General features: G+C 44.2%; 1 protein-coding gene across 1 annotated transcript in view; it reads right to left on the bottom strand.

Moving 5' to 3' along the window:
* KIF9 (kinesin family member 9) overlaps window positions 1-12,791 on the bottom strand; it is a 1,188,236-nt gene that overhangs the window by 1,063,928 nt on the left and 111,517 nt on the right. Inside the window, exon 3 of the mRNA XM_069645790.1 lies at window positions 10,095-10,260. Within this exon, the coding sequence (XP_069501891.1) occupies window positions 10,095-10,260 (166 nt within the window). The remainder of the gene's footprint in view (window positions 1-10,094; window positions 10,261-12,791) is intronic.

The raw sequence follows: 12,791 nt of genomic DNA, 5'->3' as shown, positions 1-12,791 counted from the left end.
GCTGCATATCTCTGAGACTGCATTGCCATGATGAGTTGGATCTTAGGGCCCTGTTTGATGGAAGGATCGAAATAATGCTTATTGTGCATGTTGAATGTAATGATTGTGGTCTTAACATTACAGCGACTAACAGTCTATACTTTGTCAGCGTCCTGCTTTAGGAGGTGAGACTGTGTTATGGTGTCAACAATAGACGTCAGTTGGCCAAGACAGTCACATTCTAGTGTTTGGCTTGCATCAGTAGCTTACCATTGTACTAGAGGTCAACAGTGAATAGAGAATGATCTGTGAATATGGACTCAACCACAAATGCCTGTCCATCAAGGTTTCCAGAGACGTTTAGTGCAGGGTGGGGTGACGAACCAAAGAAATTCATCCCTTCTCGGCATACATGGCACGATCTGATATACAAACCACAACCACATTCAGAACATTGGCTGAATGCAAGAATAAAATATGTCCTTTTCATCAAAAGAAAGGCTCTGTCGCTTTAAGAAAAAGTCTCCAATTAACTGCAACAAGGAGGTTGAAGAGAGATGACATGCCGAATGAGGGAGAAAGAAAGGAATGCATACGCCAGCAGCAGAGGCCCCCCTGTAAGTTTAACACCTGATGGAGGCAGAGCCGAGCAGAGCCCGGAGACCATAAAGTTCAGATCCACTCTGAACGTGAGACACAGATGCTGGAAAACCAGTGTGTGCAGGTGAGAGATGCTGAGAGAAGGAGAGCCCAGGTTGACCACAGCAACTCCGTGGGGAGCAGGCTGCTCAATCAACGACGCAGAAACCACCTGGTTGAGAGTGAAACAACCTGTACCGGTAGCAGAAGGAATACCGGGACATCGAGCCGAACGAGAAAGGACGCTGGCGAGAGCGAGCCAACAAAGAAGTGGAAGGAAGAGAACTGTCCCAAGAGAAAACCTGAATATAAAATTGAAGGAAACTTGTCCCAGTAAGGTGGACAAAATGCTGAATATAAAATTAATGAACTTGGACTATATTAATCTGAGAAGGCGACCCCTGAGTACACTGGGGAATAAGTACTTTAACTCTGGGGTAATACTTAATTGGGAAGAGAGGAAATACCACAAAGTAAAAATAAGAGAAGCCTATGAGATAAAAGGTTCACAAGAGAACCAAGCTGAGAAGGGGAAACACTAGCTATCCCAAAGAGATACCACATCCAAGAAAGTATATCTTTCAAGAATACCCAGGGCCCAATAGCCTGGATCAAAGCATCAAACAAAGTTCAAGAAAGGACTTGTGGAGGACAGTCCACAAAAATAGAGGAAAAGGCAAAACCCTTGTGAGTGGGATAAAAGAGTTAATACAGAAGGTGACCAGAGACAACCTGAAATTGGATATTAAGAGGAACTCTATAAAGAAGACCAGTACACCATCAGGAGAAGTGAGTCATTCTTCTGGCCTTAGTTTTTTAGATTAGTGGCAGGGTCGGTTAGAGTTTTGGACAATGGATTTTTTCATTTGGAAATGTCCTCACGACTGACAAGCACCTTAGTTATTCATATAGGCAGTGAATGCCCCATAGTATTAGGGAAAGATAGACCTTATTTCTATTATTTAAAAAACATGTATTGGAAATGTCATTACAGTGTCCGTGTCCTTATTCTGACCCGTCACACATGGTGTCAGAAGTGGATGCTAAAGTCCAGAGATGGAGATAACGCCCACATTCCCTAGAGTATGGCAGCACCTATATACAGTCTCCCGCTGATTGGTCCCTTAGGCATAAAACCCTCCTTAGGAGTAAAGGCCCATATCCCATTAGTTGAACTCATAATACCCATAGCAATTAGCTGTAAGCTGCCAGACAACTCCAACCAGGAAGAAAGAGTTATAGAGAACCCAGAGCTTGGTAGAAAGTCGGACAAGTGGGACAAAGTCAGAATTGCCTACTCCAAGGCTTCCACCTCATCAGTTGACCCCATCATCGACATGAGTGCCCTTGAGTCCCTGCTGGAGCGCTTAATGGAACATCAGATCCAAAAGGATCAGTGATTCCTGGAAGGACTAGAGCAAGCAAGAGCATACCAGGATGGGATTGATTTGGGGCATTTTTTTTTTAAACTATATGGCCCCATATTAAAAGGAGATTTGCAAACCTACTATCAAAATATCAGACCACTGGGAACTACCCCATTTCCTAAAATTAAACATGCATTATTAGAGCGAGTGAGGCAAACTGTTGGATTCTTCCTCTTAAAATGTTGAGATATTCACCTGTTGCCCAATAAAAGTCCCCTAGAATTAGCTGGACAGGTACAGAATACCCTTACCCAGTAGTCAAGGAAGAAAACCCTACCTGAGGTCATGGACAACCTAGCATTGCAGCTAATTATTAATGCTCATTCCCCATCTTTACAAAGAGGGATATTACAACAACATCAATCCCCCCTTGAGACGGCCATACACGTAGCCCAAGCTCAGTCGGAAGCGGCCAAATATCTAATACCTCTGGGGAAGCCAATAGAAGTAAAGAAGGACATGAAGTTCCATCTGAAGGTTATATCAGCTGAACAATGGGAAAGAACAGAGAAAGATCCCCCCTGAGAAAATCATGCAACAAAGTCCTTAAAAGAGCCCTCCATATCCCCTTAACCAAACCCTGAATGGTCCCTCGAGAGGAAACAGGGAAAATAAGAACAATCTTTCCTGCTCCACCCCTATGTTTCTCATGTGGAGAAAAAGGACATATCGCCAGATTCTGTTGTAAGAATACCATACAAGAATAAACATCTGTTATCTGTCAATAGCGCCATGCTGCCCCTCTGGGGGTGTACATGCGCTCTACAAATACACCTATTATTTTATGTTATTTTATAGAGGAATCTATGGAAATAGTCTGGCTAGGACCCGAACCATGGGAAAAGGGGGAGGAAGAGACTGAGTTCGACCCTGACACAACTAAAATCTACTATTGTACATCCCAGCCTTTCCAGACACACAGGAAAGTACAGATTAATGGGATATTGCTTTATGCACTCAGATTCAGGTAGCCGACAAATTGCCATCAGAACCGACCTCCTGTATCCAGAAGACCTACAGGATAACCAAGTAGTAAGAATAACCTAGTAAAACTCTATTAGGGTAATCCGCCATTGAGTGCGCTTGGTAGCTAATTGATTGATATGCAACATATTAGATACCAGTAAGCTGCAGTACTAGTTGTGTTAGGTCCTACTCTTGACCTAGCAAATATGATGAGGTGGGTTAGTACTCTGCGCTAACCATACGTCACTTCCAATGATACAAAAATAAATTACAAGGGGCCTCATTATAAGTTTGCCGGTCCGGAAACAAGGGTGCTGGTAAACCTTGTTTCTGGACTGGCAAATTATAAGTCTGTCTGCCGGGGCCACTGTGCCCGACAGGTCTGTCGCGGTAGGTAGACTTTTCACGGGAGCCCCGGCACTGTTAACAACGGTGCTGGTGCTCCCGTGTCCCCACTTCCACACAGTCCATAGGGCTCTATGGGAATGGGGATTAACAAAAATACCAGCGCCTGATTTCCCGGCCGCCAGACTCGGAATGAGCCGGTGGCACCGGGAGGTCAGGCGCCGGTCAATTATTCGGAGTCCGGCGTCAACCTGCTGGCAGCCCGGGCAGGGTTACCGTCAGACTCGTAGTGAGGGCCAAGGTCTTGTGAAACATTTCAAATTGTATTGACATAGATTCCTCTGTGCTCTTACATTTTGTCTATTATCACAAGTTGTAACAATACCAATGAACTAATACACTCTTATGTATTTACAATACACATTGCACATTGATGCAGTTTCTTTTGTGAAATAGCCAGCCCAAACTCTTACAGATTAACTATTATTACAAACTGAAACATTTCCCATGAGCTAACATACTAACATCATGTATTTCCAATACATCTTTACACATAAGAGTGATAACTTTTGTGAAACAGCCAGCAGCCGACGCGTGTTTCCACCAGTGTTATTTCTCAAGGCTGACACTATTGCAGTTGTTAAAAGTGTTAAGCATCCAACGTGCCAATGCTCGTTACCCACGTTACTCCCTTGAATAACTCCCAATGATCACGCCTAAAGTTAAGCAGCTGTCATGAATTCTCATCCAATACTTCAAATGGAAAGAAATTCGTCCCAATGAAATTGATGAAATGCTGAATATAAAATTGAAGGAAACTCGTCCCAGTAAGGTTGACGAAACGCGGAATATAAAATGCTTGAACATGAACTATAATAATCTGAGACGGAGAGAGTACACTCTGGGGTAATACTTCCATGGGAAGAGATAAAATACCATGAAGTGAGGGCAGGAGAAGTCTATGAGATAAAAGGTACACAGGAGATACCACAGCTGAGAAGAGGGAACCCTAGTTATCCCGAAGCGATACCCCATTCAAGAAAGTATAGCTTTCAAGAATCCCAAGGCCCAATAGCCTGGATGAAAGGATCAAACAAAGTTCAAGAAAGGACTTGTGGAGGACAGTCCACAAAAATAGAGTAAAAGCCTAAACCATTGTGAGAAAGTTAAAAGAGTTGATACTGAAGGTGACCAGAGACTACCTGAAAATTGGATATTAAGAGGAACTCTAAAGAAGACCAGTACACCATCGGGAGAAGGGAGGTATTCTCCTGACCTTAGTTTGTTAGATGACTGGAAGGGTCAGTTAGGGTTAGAATTTTGGACAGTGGACTTTTTCATTTGGAAATTTCCTCACGAGTGATAAGCACCTTAGTTATTCATATAGGTAGAGAACATCGCATAGTTTTAGGGAAAGATAGGCCTTATTCCTATTATTTAATAAACACGTATTGGAAATGTCATTGCTCCTGACCCTAGTTTGTTAGATTAATCGCTGGGTCATTTAGGGTTAACGTTTTGGGCAGCAGACCTTTTCATTTGGACATTTCCTCATGACTTATGAGCACCTTAGTGTGATGAATCTGATGGTGCCATCACTCCTTTCCCGGCAGTGACCTCTCCCTGTGTGGCCAGGGGACAGTAGCCGCTACCTAATCCTGACCCTGGGGGCGGTTATATGAGGGAGGATCATATGGGGGGAGACAACCAATGGGAGAATATCATGGTGACATCGGATGAGACTTGGTATCCCCCTTCTTCTTTTGAGGATACCACATCCCTGCCTAATGCCTTAATGGCATACTGTTACACCTCCCCTCATCCACCTAGGAAGGATGCTGAAGACCTTTTAATGAAAGCTGTATGTGAGTCGCGAAGTTCTGATTTACCCTCTAGAATTAAAGAGAACACCTCTCAACCCACAGCTGACTTGCCTCTAAAGATCAATTAGACAGACTTAACCTGTAAAACAAAAAGAATTAATTTATATTCCCATACCTACCAGAAAACTTCAATAAGGAAGGTGAACACAGTCACTGAGATTGGTGGCCTGGGCCTTTATGTGTCCTTTTGGGTCCTGGCCTTCCGTCCAATCGCCTTCAGCCTCCGCCCTCTCCCTGCACTTGCTTTTGGGCACCCACTGGCCTGTGCTGTTCCACAGGCCTGCACTTATTGTATTGGCAGTTGACCACTCTACCAAGTGGCATCTGCCAGGCACATACCTGTTGCCTTGCAACTGACCGTCTGGCAGTTCCCCCTCTGTGGAATCTCTAGCACTTACCCCCTCTTCCCTTGACCCTTCTCTCTCTCTCTCTCTCTCTCTGCACCTGCACGTTCCGAATGCTCACAAGGCCTAGTAGGACCCTGTCTATCTTTTTTCATTATTTTTATTTTATTTGACTTTTTTTCCCTTGTTCCCTCCCCTTTGCCCTGTGGGAGTTTTGAAACACAATTTCTTGATGTATAAGCACCTTACAAATGCAACAAATAAAAATAAACAAACAGAGCAATGCAGATTGACCAAGGTCAGGAACAAAGGCTAGCTGTTGCGAGCGCATACCTGTGACCAGGAGTTTTATAAAAGTGGAGTGGCTGACTGAGGAGCGCTGCTGGAAGAAGAAAGCTACATCTCTGTGGGATCCGAGAGACTTTCAGGCTGGAGAGAGAGCTGTGGAGCCGACCGGCTCCGGAATCAGAAAAGCAAGACAAGCAGACTGCATAGAAACAAGCTGCAGAAACGCCAGAAGCCAACGGAAAGCTCCTGGATGTTCTTAGAAACCAGAAGGTGTCTCATCCACTATTCCCTGGGGATCTGTCATCCAGGTGGCCAGGACACAGCCATCGCTTTTGGATCCAGTTCCTCGGGGTGGACCAGTGTGGGAGGATCACCTTGGTGAGGGGTCTTTGGGGAGTGGGACACCGGATGGTGAGACGCAGTGTCCCCTTCCCTGTAACACCCCATCCTACCAGGTAGGATATTTAGGAACTCAACCCCTGCCCCTTTACAACATGAACAGTAACACCCGAGCTGTATACGTGACGTGTCCCAATATAATGGTCAGGCAAGGTCAGGCAATTACTGACCATCACACACACCTGACTTCCATTAAGCTTCCCCGCGCGGGTAAAAGGCTGAGCACGAGAGCACACTCTGAGCGAGGCAAAGCACACGAGGAAACAGCAGTTCCAAGATGGCAGTTTAATAATGAGAGAAGAAAGACGGCAAGACAGAAGGGGGTCGCAAGAAGGGAAGTTCCCTTGACCTTTTCGACAAGGGACCATTACTTTCATGAAACCTCGAGAATATAAAGTGTAAGACCGGGAAACCAAGCTGAAGAATCCTGCATTGTGTGTTGCAGGTACCCGGGGACCTCCCGCGTCGATGATCAAGGTGGGGAGAATCACCAGTGGCCGTGGTACTGTGCTTGGCTCCAAGAACAAAGCAACGCCACAGTGAAATCAACTCAGCCAGTGAGTTGAGAATACCGATTCAAGACCGATCAGTGTTGAAGCCAAGATTGCAAGCAGCAGCATTGTATGGCGAGCGCTAGAGCGAACATTGTTTGAAACGCGTGTGATAATCAATGCGAGTAAAGATGAACTGCAGATGAATGAGTGAACTTTGAAACCAAGATAAGATACCTTTCACAGAGTGGTCCGGCACCGCGTGTGGGCTCAATTGAAAGTCTCTGTAAGATATCTAGCTCAGAGTTGATAAAGGTGAAAGAGTGGAAAAGAATTGTGAATCGAAGTGGTCCTGCGACGGGTCAAGCAAAATCTTGCGCCCAATTGAAATTCTTTGATGTTGATACAGTAAAGAAGGTTTATGGCAATGTAGATAAATTTGGTCCGAGACCGGCAGAGGGAGACTGATTGAAGATTTTGTGTCAAAGGGGATCTGAGCCCGGCAGAGGGGGATCCGGGGTGATCAGTGAACCACCCGAGAAATTGAACTGTGAAAATCCTGAGAACATTGTGTTAAAGTGGATCTGAGCCCAGCGGAGGGGGATCCGAGGTGAATAGTAAATCACCTAAGAAAATTGTGTATATGTGAAATACAAAAAGGAAAGGAACTTTATTGTTTGTTTGTTGCAACTGGCTCTCTGAAACAAGAGACTTTGAATGGCAAAGAGACTTTGGCACAGAAGGCCATGATGTTGAAGTTCTGAACGGCACCCTCGTGCTAGAGAAGCCAGAGACTGTTCTTAGCTTGAGTATGCTGCCTTGTCCTGTGCTGAAAACATGGGGAAGGGAAGCCTAAGCCTTGAATATACGGACATATGATTTCTTGAAAAATGTTCTTTTGCATAACATTGTTTCCCACACTATTTGTATTTAGAGGTAAGGATTGGCAATAGCTTTATTAGTATAGACCCTGTTATTTTGACAAGACACCACTAGGACTGCGTTATTATTTGATGGTCGTAGCTTGCTCCCATCTTTAGATTTACAGTTAGATAGGAGTTTTCAAACACAATTGAAGTTCAATAAACACCTTTGAACTGTGGTCACTTGTGTCTGTCTTACTGTTGATACCATGCCTTCCTTACAGTGTTTACAGGTGTTTGGAGACAGCCTTCGCCTTACCGGAGCCTGAAGACACGAAGCACAAGAGCCCAGGAGGGACCGCCAGAGGCAGAGAAGCCGAGAAACGGATGAGGCAACCAAGATGGAAACACTCAATGACTGTTTCAGGCTTTCCCGGCGGAGAAATAGAATACGCCAGTCAGAGTCCACCCGAGAGAAGCGGGGATGCCGGGCCGTATTGGCAGGCATGCCAAAACCGGAGGCGTATTAATAACGAAGCATACGAGAAAGAGCGTAAGAGTATTTCTTTAGAAGGAAGAACGGAAGAGAAACACACGACTTTCAAGTTTGTGAGTGTATGCAATACACATGTATTACAAGTCCTGGGAGGATAATACCAGGCAGATATAATATCAGAAAAAGCAAGAGACTATCCAGTTTGTAGGGGTTGTGCAGAGCCCACACGAGAAAAGCCCTGGCAGGAGTGTATACGAGGCAGTTGCAAATGTGTGCATCTAAGAGAGCCCTGGCAGGAGAGTATACCAGGCAGCTGGAAGTGTGTGCATCTAAGAAAGTCCTGGCAGGAGAGTATAACAGGCAGTGGTAAGTGTGTATAAAAGAAAGCCCAGGTAGGGTAGTACGCCAGGCAAGGACAATTTGAACATTGCATAGGAAGTGCATGACTTAAAAAGGTCCTGAGAAAGACGTATCAGGATTAGTAAAAAGGATGTGCTGATTGTAAGAAGAGGAGTGAAAACCTGGCAGCAGAGTACACCAGGTATCCTAACAAGACAAAGACAGAGAGCCAAGTTATTTTGTATATCAGTTATATCCTTTATTAAGAGAAACTCAAGGAACTAAAATAGTTGAATAAAGCACCAGGAGAAGAGAAATACAGGGTAAGGGAACCACCCTCTGGAACAAGGAACTCAATCCTGTTGGAACTTTTGTGTTGAAGTTATGCATTTTCCTTTGGAACATTTATGAACCACTCAAGGCCAAAGACATTACCCTTTTCACTTTAGAGTTTAGTAATTAGAATGTGAGGGCCAGAATAGTACTTTGGACGGTTTTGCTGTGGACATTCTGACGCTGACTGACCCTTAGTTTTGGTTTTAGGTAGGGAAACACCTCTTAGAGCAGGGACAGAGAGGCATTTCCCCACCTCCTTTTATTTTAATAAAGGTCTTTGACCAAAACCGTAACTTCCTTGTGTCCGAGTCTCATTCCTGGCTACTAACATTAGTTATTCATATAGGTATGGAGCACCCCATAGTAATAGGTAACGTTAGGCTTTATTCCTATTATTTAATAAACATGTATTGGAAATGTCATCTCCGGAAGCATTGCCAATTTGTTAGGGTCCAGTTTTTTTGAGGTATGTTTAGTGACCAGAATTCTGGGATAATGATTTAGATGAAAGATTACAGACCAGTTTCAGAATAAGAAAAACAAATAATATTATATAGATTATATGAACAAATAATATGTGACATAATATATCACAGTTCGATACTATTCAGACCGTTGATTCCCTAGTGGAAGGAATCAGATGCTAGCAGAACTATTGCTGCTACCAATTTGGAGACAGCTACAAAGTAAAAAATGCAGCTCATCATTTGCACAAGTTAATTGCTATGGAAATGTGATGGATACTACAAAAAGCCTATGTTTTAAGAAAAAAATATATTTTCCCCTTATTTAAAAAGACTCTCTTCGGGAATAAGCATTTTGTTTCTACTTATCAAGAAAACAAATGATGGCCGAATTTTAAAAAAATTGAAAAAAAGATTGATATAATTATTATTATTATTATTGTATTTATTGACCGTGGACCTAGCTTCGACAAGCAACAGAGCACTTTACAGAGGTATACAACAATACAGATACACAACGGAGCGCTAATACTTTTTGGAGCTTTTGTCCAGTGTTATGCTTCTGCTATTGAGAATGTGCACAGTGACTCATGCAGTTCAATTCCATATACATTTCAGAGCATGCAGAGACATAGAGATAAGTAGGAGGTTGAGCACTGCTCTTTTTTACACTTTTCAAGCTGGACAGTTGCACATTACTACATAAGATCAGTTCTAAAAATCAAGCTAACATTATGCTCTACACAAAATCTAAACAGTACAGATGCTAATTCCGTTAAAACCTTTTTATCAATTGCATGTGGTAAACAATTTGGAAAGTAGTGAGCAATGTTACCATTGTACCCATCCAGGGCTTTTGACACAATGGGCTTGGCGACTGCATCATAGATGACCTCTTGAGATGCGTTGTGGAAGAAGCCATCCAGTTTGAAGGACCAATCCTGTCGCTTATTATTAACAACTTCATGCTTGTGGTCTCTCTTGAGGTGAATATCTATGGTCTAAGGAATACAACAGATCACAAATCATGCCTCATTCGTATTACATGGTCTAAAAGCCAGTATTAACAAGATAAATAAAAACACAAGCCGTGTTTTTCATACAATTAGAATTGAATACATAACACTAAAAGAACAGCCTGAATAATGAGGCTTAACACTCACTATTTCTAATTAAAGCACTGTGAATGGTACCATGCTCGTGCTAAGACTGGGTGACAATGCCAAGGGGACTTCACAAAAGACCCACAACAAAGGCTTAGTTTCCAGAACTGCATTATTAGGGGCTAAGTACAATTTGAGAACAACGTAAATGTCAGGACATGCACAAATGAATTATCTCTGGATCCCAGCAAAAGAACATTCAAACAGCCTCTCTTGGTCTCTCCCTGACCTCACTCACAGTCTCTCTGTCACCACAGAGGGCCTCATCACAAGGTTGGTGGTATCCCAGCGGTAATTGCGGCGGGATACCGCCAACGCAAATAGCGTTACCGCTACTCGGTCCTGCGCTATTAGTGCGGGATAATGAGTAGCGTAAATCCCCATTTCTCATTGGGTCCTTTGGACCCAATGTGGTTCTTAGGCACCATTAGCACCGGCGCAATTAGCGCTGGGCTAATAGCGCCAAAAGCGGACAGAAAGTGGAGATTTTTACCTCCAGCAAAAAGCGGGAGGTAAAATTCCAACTTTCCACCCAACTCATCATTGGGCCAACCCTTAAATGCAGCGGTAATGCTATTACCGCCACATTTAAGAACTACCGCCCAACTCGTGATGAGGCCCACTAGTGTCCTTGCAGGTGGGCAGTCTCTGCTTAGGCCAAGACAGAATTTATATTTTTGCCCTTCCAGGGCCACTTTTTAGGTCCCTTTAACTTTTTGCTTTTTACCCCTTCATTTTTTGGATCACTGACTTCATTTTGGTGGCCAGAGGGACTTCAAATGGAGTGCCACTGCCATTGCAACCCTTTTTTATCACATGTGACGGAGTGGGCTGCCATAAACAACCACTCTGACTCAGGATGTAACTCCAATGGTGTTTATTGACTTTCAGTGGACAGACTGCACACTGAATTTGGGTGTTCTCTGGGGTTCTCAGAGCTTCGGGTTTGGGGCACTAGGGCTGTCCCTCTCTGGCTTGACTTCCCAGGCCTTTCCCTCCTCCCTAGACCAGGCATTCCTAACGGGGATGTTAGTTCTATTGAACGGTGCCACCTGTCTGTCTGGTCTTCTGCCTTACTCTAGTCATGGTTCCCCTAAGAAGTCGGCTGACTAACTCCCTGGGGATTTTCTAGGCTTTCCCTAACCTAGTCCTAACCTAGCCCACTTGGTAGTTTTAGGGAGTTAGTATGGTGCCTTCTTCTGCCCAGTGTCACAGTCACTTCTCTCACACCCACTTATACCTGACCCTTTACTATACTGGTCTTTTCAGATGTTCTCCTTCCACGACGTAACTGTCCCTCCTATCTTTCACTCTGCCTTTCCAACTCCACCCTTTGATCTTTTCTTTCTCCAGTTCTTACCATCGCTCATACCGCCAAATTCCTCTCTACCTCAGTTATCTTCTCTTCCCTCCTTCCTCCCACTCGACTTCCTTGCTTCTCGCTATTCTTCTCGTTATTTGCTCTCTGTACTCTTAACACTAGCTACTTCTATTCTCCCACTCCCTGTTGCTCTTACTACACTTCCACTGTTACTGTTCCCACTGTGTTATTAACACTCACTACCGTCCTCTACTACCAACTACCACTCTGCTGCCTATTCCACCTCAAGATTATCCTTCACGCCCACTACCACTACTTATTACCAGTCCCTCACTTGCTACTCCCCTACTCCCACTATGTCCACTTCCAACTACTACTACTACCTCTGCCACTAATACTACCATTACTCTTCTCTACTTCTACTCCTCACACTCTCGCTCTCGCCTCTTTTGGTCTCCCGGACATCCTGCACCAACCCACACTCAATCATTCTCACACTCATCCTTAAATTCCCTACCCCCTCCTAGGATTCTATACTTACTGTGATGAATCTTGCTGAGTCATCACTGATTCCACAGTGGTGGTCTCCTCCTGCATGGCCAGGGAAAAGCAGCTGTGACCTGATCCTGACCCCGGGGGTGGTGTCAGGAAGGAGGATCAAGAGGGGAGGAGATGAGTACCAGGGAGAAGTGGTGGCTCCAGTGGGAGAGATGCAGTATTCTCCCCCTTTCTGTGAGGAGGAAACCCTAATTCCAGACAATTTGATGGCATACTGTTATGAAACATCTAATGTTTATGGCGATTGTATTTTAAATACAACTGTTCAACAATGGGACTTAAAATCAGTTAAAACTTCATTGGACTCCAAGTCCCAGAAAGCCTCAGGTACTGCAACGAGGAAGAGTAGCAAGGATTCCATGTGGAAGAAATGTGATGAAAGAGTAATGTGCAGTCTAGGTGTCATGAACCTAATCAGCTGTGCGGGACATGTAAACCCATGGATCGCCTGCAGCAAGAGGAACGAAGAAGGAGAGAGGAGAAAGGCTGC

Source organism: Ambystoma mexicanum, chromosome 2p (genome assembly GCF_040938575.1).
Source record: "Ambystoma mexicanum isolate Mex_15411 chromosome 2p, UKY_AmexF1_1, whole genome shotgun sequence".
Lineage (NCBI taxonomy): Eukaryota > Metazoa > Chordata > Amphibia > Caudata > Ambystomatidae > Ambystoma > Ambystoma mexicanum.
This window is presented reverse-complemented; position numbering and strand designations above follow the sequence as displayed.